The sequence below is a fragment of the Etheostoma cragini genome, chromosome 18, assembly GCF_013103735.1.
Source record: "Etheostoma cragini isolate CJK2018 chromosome 18, CSU_Ecrag_1.0, whole genome shotgun sequence".
Lineage (NCBI taxonomy): Eukaryota > Metazoa > Chordata > Actinopteri > Perciformes > Percidae > Etheostoma > Etheostoma cragini.
This window is the reverse complement of record NC_048424.1, coordinates 18828257-18845858: the sequence shown is the minus strand read 5'-3', so window position 1 is coordinate 18845858 and position 17602 is coordinate 18828257. Positions and strand designations below refer to the sequence as shown.

Genomic DNA, 17602 nt, shown 5'->3' with positions numbered 1-17602 from the left:
ACACACACACACACACACACACACACACACACACACACACACACACACACACACACACACACACACACACACTTAGCTGAGTTACCGTAACAGTCTATACAATGCAAACATTTCAAAGCTGGTCATTCTTGCCTTTTCACATCAAGCGTCAATTTGTAAAATTTGTTTGTATTGTATCTTTAATGTGGCACTGTAACTTGATATGAAAGGACTTAAATGAGCAAACAGTGGTTTTAATCCTGATGGATGGGTGGGGGGGGGGATGGGCTGAGTGTTTTTGTCTGCACAATGAACTGTGACAAAGCTAAAAGCCTTATTTCAGTTCAGTACACAGTTCTAGCTTTTAGCACATAGACACTATACACAGTCAGTATGACTGATGCTTTTAATTTTAAATACTACACTCAAAACATTTTACGTTTACATACTACACTCATAAGACTGGAGTTGTCCATAAAAGAATTTAAGGTAATCAACTGTAGACCCAAAGGCTACCCACCAGTTTCATAACGAAGTATCCATAATGTAACTACTGCACTGGAGCTTGGTGCATTTACTGCATCCTGCCTCAAGCTCAAAGAAGTAACAAAAGATATCTGAATTTTGGAGTGCATTTCAAAGCAGCCATATCTGGAGTTTGACTGTAAAAGAACTAGCATGGAAGTATACAGTATGTGCTGAAAACTGTTTGTTCTACTACAGTGAAATGTTTACAGGGCATTCTGATCCAAAGCACTCGAAAGCATTCTCTTGGATAGACATGGGAGCTAGAGTAGAACCTGGTTAATGGGACATGCAAAAACTTAAAGCCTGGATCAATACTAATGGCATGTTTATGGCAAAAAACAAAAAAATAAAAGATTGTATTCTTTGTGTCTGAATATAGACATAGATATGTCTGTAGTTGAAATAAACTGAATTCTACATCACTCTGCCACCCCTGCAACCAACAGACAAGCAGACTGTTTTGTTTTAATTTCCTGTATGGTTACAACAAGAACACATTAAATAGTTCTCAAGAAGGGCACTCAGTACTTGCATTGTTCTGCGGAACCCATATATATCCCATTAGTTTGGTTAGGTTCAGTGTTTAGGACATTTTTCAATATTGTGGGAGTCAATGTGAGGTCTAAAAATATAATCCCAGGGTTTCTGCAGGAAAGTACAGATTCTTAAGTAACAAGCTGTAGCTATCATGCCCACAGAAAGAACAACGGCTCTAAATATAGGGCATCGATGACATTAAAAGTCAGTCTGGGCTCCTTTTTTGCATTTTAAAACCCCTCCGCTCCCATCTTTGCTGAATAAAAAAAGCCTGAGGTTGGCTGAAATGCGACTGTGGAGGCTTATTCTGGGTTTTTTCTGTAGGAGGTTTTAGGGGAAAAACAGACATGGCAGATTTATTATCTGTGTTTAAAAATGAACTAATTTGTCTATTTTAGGCGAACATGCTGAAGCAGAGCAGTAATGAGGTTGACTTAATATTTTACTGCAGTGAGGGAAAGCTTTCTGTCTTCAAAACAAATTACATATAATGAAAGGGTGACTACAAATAACAATGCCATGCAGAAGAGGAACATATACGCATGAATGAAAAGTGTTGTATTATAAGTGCACATACGGGGGCATGCATGGAGAGAAGTTAGTAGATGCAGACAGAAAAAAAAGGTTAAGGGTCAGCTCCATTCCTCTTCTACTTGGCATGGATTGAATGGATTTCAGAAGCATACGGAAATCAATCATGAATTAAAAAGGAGGAAGGTTGACAATGAAATAGTTGAATAGGCTGAACCCTGACCAGAGATGTTAAAGGACAATTTAATTAGGGATAAAAGGGTGGGGGGGGTGGGGGACAGAAGGACAGCCTAGAAGGACGGATATAAGCTGTGCTCACTTTCAAAATCAAGGAAAAAGTTTGGCCCCTGCTCGAGCTCTGTGCAAGTGAGCACTTTTAACAGATTCCCCATTTGGTTTCTGCAAGAGAGAGAAAGAAGAAAGAAGAAAGAAAGAAAGAAAGAAAGAAAGAAAGAAAAGGTATGTGTGATGTTAAAAAAAGTGATCAATAAGTTAAGTTAAGAAATGGCAGACCGAAGCTGAGAGAGTGAAGAAAAGAGCAAAGGAAAGGACGAGAGGAGCATGAGCAGACTCGGTCGGGCTCGGTGATTCGGAGCAAAGACCTGCTGACAGAATGGAAACCCCCCCCCCCTCTCCCACATCTCTTTCTCCATCCACCTTTTCTCCCCATGTTCCACTCCACCACCAGACTTACTTTCAAAGTCCAGGAAAAAGTGTGGATAGTTCTCTATATCCCTTGTTAGGACTTTTAGCAGGTTACCCATTCCAGCAAACCTGATGGTCAGAATACAGTGGTGAAAAACAGACATTAAAAAACAGACATGAATACGTATGTTTAGAGAAGATACATTACATTTGCAGTTAGGGCTGGGCAATATAGAAATATCGCTATCATGATATGAGACTAGATATCGCATTAGATTTTGGATATATCACAATGTTATGATATGACATTATGTCCACATGACTATATCTAAAAGCTAAGTGTGAAGATATTTTGTTAAAAGCACCAATTGTCAACCCTAGAATATCACTGCAATATCGATATTTAGGTATTTGGTTAAGAATATCATGACATCTGATTTTCTCCCCATCGCCCAGCCCTAAGTGCAATTAACTGTGTACTTGATATAAACGGAGACATTTATTGAATTGTATCTAATCTGGAAGTGTGTGTGTTAATGACCCTACGTGCAGACATTTGTAGCATAGTTGCTATTGTAGGTCGGTTTATTAAGCCGTTTCTCAACTTTTTGTTGATGCTAGGAGTGATTTTGTTGGGGTAATTTAAAATGAATCAAAAGTTACTGTAAGGGGTGTTAATCTTCAATGGTCAAAACAAAAAAAAACTAAAACTTCCTGACACTTCCTGAATGTAGCGGAGTGTAAAAACAGCAGACAAACAGGACCAACAGAAAAGCTGAAAACAGAGGATTTGAGGTATTTTAGTTCTTACGTGTTTTTTTTCTTCATTTTTGCTGATTATTTTTCGGTCAATCGATCTTTAGAAAAAGTCTACAATTCTCTTCAATCGACGACTTTTACTACTAATTTCACAGAAAAGAAAAGACATGTCGAGTGTATTTATAAGCATGCATGTACAGACTGCTAGAATTTAGTCAAAAACTACTTGCCTTAACATTGTGCACGTGCATTTATGCATGTATACATGTGTTTATGTATGCGTATGTCTCAATTCAACTCAAATTGTATTTATACAGCGCCAAATCACAACAACAGTTGCATTGCGCTTTTCATAAAACTGTTCATAGTGTTCAGTAAAGAGTTTGAGAAAGCAAACACGTGGTGGCTAGAACTGCTGAGGTTCATTTCTCTGCTCTTTTTGGATTCAGGCCTCTCTAAACGTGGCCAAACACAGGGATGTAGTCCTAAATGGCAATTACACTCTATAAAAGGTTTTATTGGACGCAAGACGCAGTAAGTAGGTAGCAATTTCAAGGGGGGGGGGGGGGGAAAGCCTACCTCCTCAGCCATGGAGGGTGGTCACACACACACACACACACACACACACACACACACACGCTCTGTAATCACAGCAGGCCTTAACTTACAGCAGCAGAATATATGGTCATGGTTGCAGTAAAACGTCACAGCACATTATGGGGATGCTAACGGGAATAATACAACCCGGCTGGGTTCAAACGACTTTTGTCATGTTCATGTCGGGTGGGAAACAACAGTATTGTGATGGTCATTTAAAAAAAAAAAAAAAAAAAAAAATTAACTCAAGAGGCACTTAAAAAAAGGGCTCAAAGTCTTTAATAGGGACGCACGATATGGGAAAAATCTGTGTTAAAATAAGTTTTCTACTGATATTTGCTTTTAACTAACAAAAAAATCTTGTATCTTTTGCGGTATGTGGCAGCATGTCGCAATGTGTTTGTTGCGGCAGTAGATATTGCAGGGACGATAAAAAAAAAACTATAGATTGTGCAGCCCTGGTCTTTACATACTAGAGTATTAAAAAGGGCATGCTGTTGCAGATTCATTACATGAGAAGAAACTATAAGGACACACAGTTGTTTCTTTTTACACAGTTCAACCTCTCTTGGACTTGACAATTCAAAGCGGGAAGCGACAACAGTAGAAACTCTGTGCTGCAAGTGTCCACATGATAATCACACTGCATTTTGTTGCACAGCCTCCAGCAAGCTGTCGACTATTTTTAGTCGACAAATTCATACGTGCAAGAGACCGTCTGAATGCACGTCTTCAATAACAGATTTGATTCTGGAGCAATTAGAAATCTTATAATGTCTGAGTCTGATAATGAATTTCATACAGTCGATATTCCATCTGGTGTTCAAACACAAGGTTGTACCAGAAGGGGGCAGTGCTGCTTTACGTGACATATCCCTCCCAGGGATTCAGGTTGACATTATATCGTGTCGGTGCATGTGCTGTAGTAGACTCTGACCTGCGGCTAAGTTCCTCAGCAGACTCCTTTGCCTGTATCCGCAGCCAAACTTTGCTTCTGCTACCCTCAGGTATCACTTCACCACTAATCACAAACCAGTTCTGTCAGAGACAAGTTTCCAAAGACTGTTTCTTCACACCATGCGACAATACAAAAAGGTCCAATGACAACCAATACAGATTTTAAATGGATTTTCATTCAAAACAAAGAGAAGGAAAAAAAAGTTGCCTTAAGGAAAAGTATTCACATGCTCTTACACTATTGGAAATCCTTAAAGTCTAACTTCCTACACAGCACCAGAACGGTTTTAACAACCTCCTTGGAGCAAATTTATGATTTTGAGTGATAGGTGTGTGTAGGTGTGTCTATGCGTGCGCATTAACATAGCTAGCGAGCCGATTACTTTGGGAACACTGGGGAGTGTCCGTGATTGCGCTGCTGTCACTCATGCTGTAGCTGCATTGCATTCTGGTATGCTCAAGGTTAAAGTTCAAGGAGAAAGCGATGACTCAGAACTACACTTTGACTCAAACAATCACAGAGCTGCCTCCGGAGTAAGCAATACAAAAAAATGCATCGAGGCAATAGTCTGACGTGGATCTACCTAACACAATAGTTGGTCTTGTATGACGAGGAGAGGTATGAGTGCAAACCATAGACAACAAAAACAAATACTTCAGGTTTCTGCACTGCTAAGCCGACAAAACATGCCAATGTGTACATTATATTTATGCCTGTTCTAGCTAGGGCTGGGCAATATATCGAATTATCGATGCGAGACTAGATACTGTCTTAGATTTTGGATATGTTGTAATATGGTAAGTTGTGTCTTTTCCTAGTTTTACAGGCTGCATTACAGTAAATTGATGTAATTTTCTGAACTTACCAGACTGTTCTAGCTGTTCTATTATTTACATTTACCCACTAAGTCCTTAAATCATTTCTGGATAATATTTTTAAAAATTCATTGTGTTAGTAGTATTTTGCCATAGCACCAATAGTCAGCCATACAATATCGAGGTATTTGGTCAAGGATATCGTGATACTTGATTTTCTCTATATTGCCCTTATTTCAGCCTCACAAAACAGCCTGTACCAGTTAACATTACTAGCAGTTAAGTGCATGATTTTGCCATGTGGACTAGCCAGACCAAGGTCTGGCGAGGCGAGACTACCTAAAAGGTTAACTTAATTTGGCACTTATGACATATGACAATGGCTTAGCAGTGATTTGTCCATAATGGGAGTACAGTTGCAGACTGTGAAAGACATCCGCAGGTTGAACCCATGTTGAGTAAACCTGCATCATCATACATACAGTACATCTCGTTCATGCAAAAGGGTCATAAACACGGTTACCCAAGGTGGTTATCAGTGTAATGGATAGGCATTTTCTTGACTGAAAAACTAGAAATAATATTTTTCACCTGCCGAGCTTCACAGAAGCATGAGCTGCTCTCTGTCACATGATGCTTCCCCGTCTCCACAAGTCAGTTTCATTACTACACAGGGAAGGAAAAACTACCTAGGGAATTTTCTTGTCCGCTTAGTTCCTCTTTTACAGCCACTAATCTCTATGGCCTGGACCGAAAGTGTGGAAACTTTTTGATATTCCTCTTTCCCATAGTATTTACCATTAGCTGACTTGGGTTAAAATAAAAAGGGGAATAGCACATCGAGTATTAATAATAGTATACCATGTAAAAGGGATGTTTCAATTTTGTGAAGAATGTGCTGAGGGTGCACACCACGAACCTTTTAAAAAGTACAAATCTGAGACAAAGAGATGTCTCTTTATCATAATGCCCTTTATAAGAAGCTCCAAAAGGAAAAAGGAAAAAAAGAAGCTATTGTGAGAAAACAGTCCCTGAAACAAGCATGACCAAATCCACTTTTGTGTGAGTGGGGAACATTGTATTCTGTCAGTCAACGTGTTGGTCCTGATCAGCGACCTGTCTTTAGGTTACAATAAAGGCTGTTCTCAGTGACACTAACTGACTGAGACACTGTCCTCATTTAACCTGAATACAAACATTCCACTTGCTCCCCAAAGAAATGGGCGTATGAACCCTTGCAGCAGTCTCAAGGCTGTTTGTGCTGTGTAATTAAAGCAAACTCCGAGCCCCAAAGTGAGTTCCACGTTTAGATTGCCTCCCCGGCTGTCTGTAACAACCTCTGTTCAGAGAGAAATCATGCTCACAGCAGACACAAAGCAAAGGAATGGGATTCCGCATGTTGTATTACTACACGGTTTAATATTTGTCTCGTGTATAAAAAGTGAAAAAAAAGAGAAGAAGTTTGAGAAGTACAATTATCAGAGGCAAATAGCACTTCCACGTCTATTATCACATTGTCTCTGCAATTAACCTATGACCAACAACACGGACAGAGAAGCATGAACAAATGCCAGACAGTAGGGTTTATTTCAATCAGTGAGATCCATTTTTAATGCAAGATCTTGATTAAAAAGGTACCCTGTGGACTTTTTGACTGCTGGTATCACACAAAACGTTGTTTTATGAATGGGTGCTCATTTGTCAAAAGAAAGCACTATGAGTGTGTGTAGTTCACATCCTGCCGTTGGTTTCACACTGTTCCGCCCATCAACAGCTGGTAGCGATAACGCAGAGAAAAGCAGCAACCCGCAAAACAACGGCGGTAAAGAAGAAGAAGACTGCAAATTAACCAACGCTGATGAGAAACAAATCACAATTTATGATAAGTTTATTAGCCGTGCAAATGCGTAATGAGGAAGGAGAAGTTATCTCCTTGTCTGTTTGTTGGGCCTATCTATACACAGTACGTTTTAGTGAGCAACACTGAAGGTAAATAGGATTTTTGTTTATTCACAAGAAAACACTACAGGTCCCAATTAATGAACATGTTGTTGCAAAAGACAAAGCAGGGCTAAAATTGTCATATCGATGGAAAATACAGCCAGCTGCAGCTGTTCTCTTAAAGCTATAGTGTGTAGGTTCTGTCGCCCCCATGAGGAATTCTAAGTAATGACAACAACAATGTTGGTGCGTCCACATGACACAAGCCTTTGGTGATGGCGCACCACGCCCCACCATTCCTCCACACTAGTACGCTAGTAGCCAAGGAGGACAGGGAGGATTAAAAATACGTAATGGCCTCTTTAGAAAGGATTTTTATATTCACTTTGTTTCTGTGCACGAAAGTTGCCGGACTACACCATTTTTTTAAAATAGCCCTACTGAGAAAAAGGGAGAGAGAGAAAGAGAGAGAGTTGTGTGCAGCTGATGGTCTTCATTAGCTTTGTAGCAACTCATATGGCGATGGCTTGAATGGGGTAGTTGTGCATTATAGCTTTGAAAGCACGTGCAAATCTTTTTTTTCAACCCACCTGGACCACTGTGTCCTATTAATGCTTTATTTATTATGCTCATGTTTCAATCATTTTAATTTACCAGTATGACAAGACATTTGTAGTCCACAGCCCTTTTTGATTACATGAACATGCTTTACTTCCAGAGTTGGATTCATGTCCTCAAAAAAAGCTTGTACAATTGTATCGGTAGTCTCATCAGATACACTTCATGAAAATTGCTTTAATGTTGCTTAAAGTCACAGTCTTTACTTAGTAGACATTAAGACATTTAAAGGGGAACTATGCCCTATAAGGCTACCTACAAAAAGCTACCTAAGCTGTAGGGGAGCTCTATAGAGAAACCTACGAGCAAAAAGAAAGAAGACAGCTAAGAAATGGCCAAAACTACATAGCTCCCCTTTAAAAAATACAATGATCAGCATATACTACAAGCAATCTAACAGTCTTTTCAATTGGCAACTGTTAGAGCAAACTTGCACCAAACTTAAGCAGTGGGATCTTCTAATGTTTGGGAACCCCTTCCCCCTGCTCATTTCTGAGAAATAGCAACTTAAGTTTCAGTGTTTCTCTTTAACAATCCTGAGGACAAACAGTACCACTGCCTTGGAGAGAGAAAGTTTAATACAACAAGTGTGGGATAATCCCCGCTGTAATTATCTTAACCACAGCATTGTTACTGAGCTGATGTGCCTCAGTGGCAGCTTAGACTGTGGTCTTACTGAAACAGGACTGCCTGTAGTAGCCTGCTAACTGTTTAAGTGTGTGTGTGTGTGTGTGTGTGAAAGTGAGAGAGAGATAGATAGATAGATATACCTTCTCTGGTGGAGGACGCCGGCTTGCTGTCTATATCATCCGCTTTCTCTTTGTCTCTGAAACAAGACAAAAGAAGGAATTGGTGTTAACATCAACGTGTGTCTGCACCCATGTGCACATACCATCTGTGCACCGGAGAGGTATCGACTTTCCACATAAACCAACTTCCCCTTTCCTCCTGACAGGCTGACACATACATGGATTCAGCAAACAAATAAAGCCCCCCGATCACAAGACACACACTGAATTATTCAACAGTGAAATCTACCCCACTGTAACCCAAATAAGGCTGATTAAGGTTCTGTCTGCTGCATGTTCACTGGAGTATTAAATGCCCTTTGACTAGCTGTGGGTGCTTATAGTCACTAGGATGCACTGTACTAGAACTCCTTGCAGGTTGAGAGCAAAAAATAAATGGATTGCACGCTCAAATTCTCTCAAAAACCTGTGTATAAAGGCTCAGTGCTTACTGCAGCGGCCCAAGGTTCGATTCCACCCTGCTGCCCTTTGCTGCCTGTCATTCCCTTCTCACCCCCCTTTCATGTGCTGTCCTCTCACATAAAAGGCCTATAAATTCCATAAAAATCATCAAAATATGAGGGTGCACACCAATTGCCTTTCTCTTTTATTCATATTTTAAATACGATTAAATATATTTCCACCCAAGTTGAGCAGGGAATAAAATATTTAGTTTATTTATTTCAACAACTGATTTGCCAGGTTAGTTAAATCATTAGTGTTGGAGCCACTGACTGACACAAATGGTAAACACTCTCGGATATGAAAGCAATTTGACAAATGTACAGGGTTCCCTCTAACTTGGCGCATTATCATTAGTAACGTTTACCCAAGGCAGTGAGTTCTTTTATATACTTTTTATTTAACAAGAACACATGACAGCAGTCAACAAAATGAAGTGCAACTCTACAGTGAGTGAGTATTGGGTGGCATTTCATTCGGATTTCTTGAGGTGAATGAAGGATCCCTTTTAAAATTGCCTTTCCAGTTTTTTTGGAGCGTTTTTAACCCCCTTTCCGACAAGCTAGCATGTCGGAATTCCTTAGGTCTTCTTGTTTGATATGAGACGGACAGAGTTCAGTTCTGGATGCTGGAACTGAATTGATATTGGATCCTTCATGCTGTGTTAACCCCACCTTGCCTCTGGAGAACCTTTATGGCAGTAGAGTTAAGGAAAAATAGATGGGATGCTGTGAATGGATGAATGGATGAATGGATGAACGGATGGATGGCTCACAAGGACACTAGACAATCCTTATACGTGCATGGTAGTGTGTGGTGCCTCCCCGTGGTCTGACACATGAGCAGACTTCACCTCAACACACACCCACACACCCCAAATCACCATGTGGACAGCACAGACTGAGCGCTGATAACAGCAGACACTTCACCATCACACCCAGTTCGCTAATTACACATCCAACTTCTTAATCCTCATACACTCTATCCCTTCTCTTCCTTGCTCGCTTTCTTTCTCCCTTTTTGATTCTCTGGTTCCTCTTTCTGTGAGAGTGACACAGCTGGACTCTCCCCGTTTCTCGCCCTCTGCCAGGACAAGACAAACCCCAAAACAAGGCCAAGACAAACCGGTGCCACTAGGCTGTCAACTCATTTACACAATGGCACTGAATTTGATTATTTTAATTAACAAGCAAGTCCATTTACACAATTAGCCAGCAAACGTTGTTGCAGATTACAGAAACAGCCATTAGCTCGCCAGACAGACGGCCCTCCAACCAGCCCTTCATTCAGTCAGTTATCCCAATTCGTCAACCTTTCTTTGGTAGTTAGTCAGTTAGTCAGTAAATCTGCCAATCACCCAGGCAGGTGGTAGAGCCACACAGACAGGAGGGAGAACGCTGTGCAGATTCCTAAAAAATAAAACATGTTTTTCAGGAAACATCAATCAAGAACCAGAATGGAATTTTCCAGTGACCCCACAAGAATAACACACACAATAGTACAGGCCCATTATGTCCCACTCTGAGTTATTTTACAATGTGATTGTAGTAAGTAGGGATCGACCATTCCCCCCCCCAGTATCTGTCATCAGCACCAGCTGATGACAGATACTGGCAGCCGATTTTCTTGAGCAGATATTTGGAGCCTATACTGCTATGCTCCCTTAATTTACATCATAAAAATGTAATGTATGAATTTATTTTGGGAAAAAAGTGAAGTATAGATTAAACATTATCAGCCCAGAAGTAACATAAAAATATTGGTAGTGCTAGACTACCCATTTCCTTGAGTTTTTGTAGAGTGTCTTTTCAAATTCTGGGAGTGGAACATTTATTTTGGAATAAAGAGGGGTCTAGATTGAAAGAGAGGAAATTGGGAAGCACATTCATTTTAATACAGTTTATCCTGCCAGCAAGAGAAAAAGTTATGAGAGACCAACGGTGGAAGTCTTGAGTCAGTCGAGCCAGCAGAGGGGAGAAATTACATATGAAAAAAATCAGAGTTGTTTCTGGTTACACAGATGCCTAAATATGTTAAATTACTTAAAAATGTCTTAAATGGCAAATCCGAAAGGGGACAGACTGTGGCAATGGCATTAATGGGAATAAGCTCACTTTTCTGAAGAAAGGTTGTGACCAGAAATTTGCCCAAAAAAACAGCTGCCGCTAAAGTTGGAGACAGACGCCGGCAGAGCAGAGCGAAGTCACCTTGTGTCTGATCCTTTGTCTTTAAAATTAGCATCATGTGTCACAAAGATTTTGAACAGTCCAGCATGAAAATATCAAACAGTGTATTTTAGGGATGGAAAAAAAGACAAAATGCATGTATATATTGTGTTTTTTTAATTTTTAAATCTATTAATTCCTCCCCAAAAAACACTAGTATTTTTTAACAATGTTTCACGTTTATATGGTACCACTGACCGCAGCTACATCCTATCGGTGATTATCGGTTTCCAGCTAAATAGACGGAGAAGATCCATGTTATGTACTTCTTGATGTGAAATAAATGTCTGACTGACATGTGATGATAGATTGCCTCTAGAATTGTATTGTTCAAAAGATAACTGCAATACTATTGAATCGCAATACTTCTAAAGTCGCATTAAAAACGAAAACTGCAATACAAATAGAATCAGCACCGATTTAGGACAAAAGCATATCTTCCTGGTCTATTTCATGCACAACCACACAACCTCTGTCTCTAAAACCTATCCGTTTCCATGGTGACAGCATCCGTTAAAACAGGGGAAGCATATTAATAACGCACACGCACACGCACGAAAAAGGGAAGGTGTGTGATGAAAGCTACTTTCACTTCTGGCTGAATGCCTGGCGAGGAGGATGGCAAACCTACTGGGTTAGAGAGAACAAGAGTGACAGACTGCAGGCGTTTGATGAAGACGAGACAAAAATGCGAGAGGGAAAGTCCTAGGAAAAAAAAAATAAAAAAATAGAGAAAAGAGTTGAGCATCCAAGCAAAGTCTAAAAACCTAAAGAAAGAGAGTATCATTGTTGTGACAGTGCCACCATCTTGCTTAGGGGAATGACCTAGAAAAGTAGAACAAAACTACAAAGCACACAAAAGAAGACTTCCACGCAGCAGCAATCTTTTTAAATGTGATCCACAAGCAAACAGGGAACAACATATCCCACCTTTGTAAATAAAAAGTTGACGTGTTGTAGATAGGGCTGAAACAATTACTTGTGTAACTCAAATAATTTGATTACTAAAAAATCCTCCAAAAGCTTGGTTTAATTATTGTTACCAAAGTTGTATCGCATACGGTGTTTCCACATGGAGGATTATTACTGTCGCACACCGGGCTGACACTGCTTGCCACACCATGACGCCATGAAGACTGATTACAAAATTTAAGGAAGCGCGTAAGGGGCTAAGAGAAGAGACAGGCTGGAGAAGACAACAGAAAGTGTCCAAAGTTTGGAATCAGTCCAAACGTCATTGAAACCAAAACTCGATGCAGTGTGTCTACTGCAAAATCAAACTAGCTTACCACAACGTATATGCTTCAGCATCGAGTCTAACTTAATCCTCCATTCCACGAAGCGGATCCGACAAAAGTAAATCGTATGGAGTCACACCCCCTACCAAAACACAAAGACAAGAAAAAACGTAGTGGGGACCACAATTTGATCTGAAGAGCCGACTTGTTGACTATCCCTTTGGAAAAACAGCGGATTAACGTTCTACTAGCATAAATGTAACAGAGCTGTAATCAAATATATAGATGAAAATAGGTTGAGATCAGCCTCAGGTTGAAACGTTTAGTTCTGGAAGTGAAGTTGCACAACGTCAGGTCATGTATGTTTAATGTGTGCTTAGTTTGAGGTTGTAAATGCATTTCTAAAAAACCTTGTAATATGGCTTTTTGAGGGATGTTATTGTAAGCAATGTGGGCAATACAAATATTGCTTTTTCCAAAAAATAAACCAAACTATTGTATATTATTGCTCTTCAATGAAAAAAAAGTATTTCTTATCCGATTGCTTGATTGTTCAATAATCCGTAGCTGCGGCCCTAGTTGTAGATCTATTCGAGGTGCATTCATGTGTAACATGGAAAGACAAAGGTCCTACTCCAATGGCCTGTAGCCGAAGTTTACACAAGAAGACCAAAGAGTCTATATCCCACAGTTCACCGAGTTAAATGCACCATAATAGTGAACATTCATGAGTCCCTCTTATCTGGCTCTCGTATCAGCTGTGCCTTTAGAGTGTTTACTTGCCCAACATTAGCCTCAAACCACTGAGTACTTAACAAATCTGAATAAACATATGATCCAATGCAAATTTGAGGTGTTATTTTCTTACTAATGAAGCCAAAACTGCAGTATGTACACATGACATATCTTTATGTTGTAAGTAAATTGTACTCATAATTGATTGGTATTATATTATATTACAGTTCATATTCATTTTACTTCGTGTACTTACTGTAAACATTTGCACACCTGCACTAATCCATATAGCCCCTTTCATCTTTCTTAATGACAGTTATATGTAGGATTTGTTTCTGTTTATTGTTTGTTCAGATTAATGTTTAATATGTTTATGTATGCACCAACGACCAAGGCAAATGTTTTCTAAGTGTAACTAATTTGTGCATAAATCCCTGTGTGATGTTGATTCTGATTAATAAGCTGAATTTAATGCACCTTTTATAGCTGTTACGTGTCATTCAACCTGCAATGACCTGTGTCTAGGCCACGGTAGCTGTGATTTACAGTAGCCACCGACAAGACTGGTGAATGAGTCATAAACACAATGTCACAACTGGAAAGGTTTCCAAAACCCAGTACACCCAGGCACGAGAACGGTCTGATGAATGACGGCCGACGCAGTGTGTGTGTGTGTGTGTGTGTGTGTGTGTGTGTGTGTGTGCGTGTGTGCATGCTAGCAGCCAGCCGGTGTCTCGTTCTAATGTCGTAATGCACAGCCGTACAAGTTTCTACCTTTATCAAATTGCCTGAAAATGACACCAGGTTGCTACAGTATAACCATACAGACCTCTACACACATCAGATTGCTCACTTTTAACCCAACATTTCTCCATATTTGGCTGAGATGCACGACTTAGCAGTGCATAAATTAGCCAGCAGCAAGCAGCTTAATTTTGACAAAACACCACAAAGAATTTCAGCATGCATGCACTTTTAACAAAAAAAAACAACAACAAACAACAAAAAAGACAGATATTCAAATCTCAAATTGAAAATCAAATGCCTGCTCATCTAACAAATATTGTAGTTTTCGGACATAGCCCTACAGTGTACGCTTCGAGAAACTGGAATTTACTACTGTACAAATTTGCACTAGTCTTCATCTGTAAATGTAAAAGGACCTTTTCAGTGCAGTAAGATCCAGTTGATGAGATACAAAGAGACAGAGCGAGTCAGAGAGCATTTGTCAAGGCCGACAGCAGAAGTGACTTTGCCCACACAGCTCTACTCAACTAGCTCCAAGAAAAGACCAGTCACACCAGATTTGTTTGGTTTTTCAAGGAAGCATTGCATTTCCAAACAAAACAATGGTTCTCGACTTTCACATGGAGATGCATACCGCTGAACGGTCTCTCTTTTCTGTCGTCATCCAAAACAGTTTCTTGTCCCGAGGGGAGGAGTCGGCCGTGACCCACTTTGGATCAAGAAGACCCATTGTTTTCTTAACGCTACATTTAAGTTTCCTCAATCAAAATGAGTCACGATATAAATTTAGCCTGGGCTACAAAAAAAAAAGATAAGAATCTTTTAGTGCTGAGGGTTGGAGAGAAAACATTGTCTTTTGGTCTTGTATAGTTCACATCATTATGCTAACATTACAGAGAGGTTTTAACATGTTGTGAGTTTGTGAAAATGTTATTCCGTGAGGTCTGTGTAAAAGGACACTTTATAACCATCCGAGTCAAACCAGCTTCAACTGCTGCACAGCACTCGGTCAGCGATGGAGTATTGTGTGTCTACAATGCCTAATCTATCCTGCGATAATGTAAAAAAAAACACAGACTGTTTGTATTTCTTTAAACCAATCACAAAGGTTCTGGGTGGCCCTAAGTCTTGATAGGAGAGACATCCGGCATGTCACGACAGCAGACCTTGACGCAAACCCTGGATAGCCTGTCAGCTGTGCTCTTTGATGTTCACAGACATCAAAAATGTAACCTGGGCATTCATTATTTACATGGATGAGCACTATCTCCACCACTGGAAAATGCATATTTTCAGCATTGCTCCAGGTCACGCGAGGGGGGTTGTCGGTGCAGATTAATGAGTGGGTAAAGAGTAAGCACAAGTCCCAATTGAGACCCCCTCTAGCTCTTAATTTAAGTTAAGTAGGTTTGTGTGTTTCAATATGGTGACTGCACGTGTCTTTGCAAAGGCCTGTCCCGTACTGCAGTGTGAAGAGCAAAGTAGGAAGTGACGGGGGGGGGGGGGGGGGGGGGGGGGGGGGGGGGGAACGACACGACATCTGGCTTAGGACACTCACTCTTTGCCTTCTGCAGACCCTCTAAGGGTTCAAAGAAGGGGTAACCCTCCATGGAGGTTCAATGGCCTGGAAGACTGACCTCCCATGAGTAGATAACGGTGTCTTCCATTCTGCATGGCAACAGCTGATGAATGGATGATGGGTTCATAACACGTCAGTGAGCTCTGGGCTTGGAGATTTTTGGTGGTTGGGGTGGGGTGGGGGGGTGGGGGGGTGAAGGGGAAATGGGGACATCACAAACCATTAGGATACAATAATTTGACAGTGTTCTATGGAAGCGATGTTGACATGTGCCTACATTCAATTTGAATTAATTCTGACATCAAACGTGTTTGCAACAATCTAACCTTTAGAGGAACAACAACAAATGAAAAACAGGAACATGTTAGAAGTCACACTACCACACAGTACCACCTTTCTTTCATTCACCAACTGATATGCAGTTTAACAGGAAATGTGTCTGAGTACTCATCCTCTGTAAATCAAAAAAAAAGCATGCGCTGTAACAGTGTGGGAACTGAAGAACTTAAAAAATAACCCTGATTTATAATTTCAGGACACAATATCTAGCAACATAATCCCCACTACTTATTTCTATACACTCCTAAGGTAAGATATATTCAATAATTGTCTTCATATACTATATTTAATACTGCTGTCAGATAAACAGCGTTAACGCGACCCCATTTTAACGGTGTCGATTTGTTTATCAGGAGATTAACCTTCTTTTAGTCGTAGCATGCTGTTGCAACAACTAGTAACGTTAGAAAAACTATACCACCCTACTTGATCTAGCTAGACCGGAAACTAAACAACAGGCACGCCACACACACACACACACACACTTGTTTGGGCTCGGGAGCCGGCTAAAGAGTGGTAACGTTACGTTTGGGGTAGATGGCTAGCGCGAGACACCAAAATGGACGCCATTAAGATTCTGAATGGAAAGTTTACTTTTTAAAAGTTGCCAAATGTTCCATTGACAAAACCAAAGTGGTCTGTGTGTTTGGCCGTTGTGAACTGAGCTATCATCGCAGCACGGCCAGCCTGAAATACCACTTGATGGCCACGCACACAGCTGATGCCAATTCTCCCCCCCACCCCGTCAAAGTATATATATATTTTTTCCCCACCCTTTAATTGATGGACAGTGTTACATTGCGTGAGAGATCATTTGCTCAAAGTGAGAACGTTGGAGTGAAACTGAACAGTAGGCTATAAATCAATGTTGTTTCAATAAAAAACATTTGCACAAAGCAAGCTGATCCACTTTTCCATGTTGATAAGAGGATTAAATTGAGAAAATTTTTCCAAAAAAAAGGGACAAAAGGATATCAAGGGGCATTTAAAATAAATAAAGATGTGAGTTTAATTGCGATCAATGACAAGGTAACTGACATTAATGCGATTCAATATTTTAATCATTTGGCAGCACTATATTATATATATATATATATATATATATATATATATATATATATATATATATATATATATATATATATATATATATATATATATATATATATATATATATATATATATATATATATATATATATATATAGCCCAAACAAGAGAAATTAGGCATTTCCCAAAAAATAATTCCTTCATCAGAATCATTTGTAATGCAAATTAAATTATTCTGACACGCACACACACACGCACACACACACACGAAATGCTGTTGCTTTTTCATTCCAAACAGAAAACTGCAAGCTGGCTGAACCTGAAATGCAGTGTAAGGAATCTGGTTCCAGATTGCTTCCTCTCACTAGGGTGATTATTAACGAATCTACAGTAGGGCTGGGTAGTGAACTGCCATACTTTTAGGCGGTGACAAAATTTGCCTCCATTGTTTCAAGTATAAAAAAAAGCTTCATGTGTTTTTCTGAAATTTCTTTATTTGTTAAAATGGATTGCTCAGGAACTAGCATTGAAT

General features: G+C 39.9%; 1 protein-coding gene across 1 annotated transcript in view; it reads right to left on the bottom strand.

Moving 5' to 3' along the window:
* Positions 1-17602, bottom strand: part of fam49a (family with sequence similarity 49 member A) — a 36604-nt gene that overhangs the window by 5627 nt on the left and 13375 nt on the right. The window contains exons 2-5 of the mRNA XM_034900701.1: positions 8679-8734; positions 2270-2349; positions 1876-1974; positions 1388-1433 (exon numbers count right to left, since the gene is read on the bottom strand). Coding sequence (XP_034756592.1) covers positions 1388-1433; positions 1876-1967 — 138 coding nt within the window. The 5' untranslated portion in view covers positions 1968-1974; positions 2270-2349; positions 8679-8734. The remainder of the gene's footprint in view (positions 1-1387; positions 1434-1875; positions 1975-2269; positions 2350-8678; positions 8735-17602) is intronic.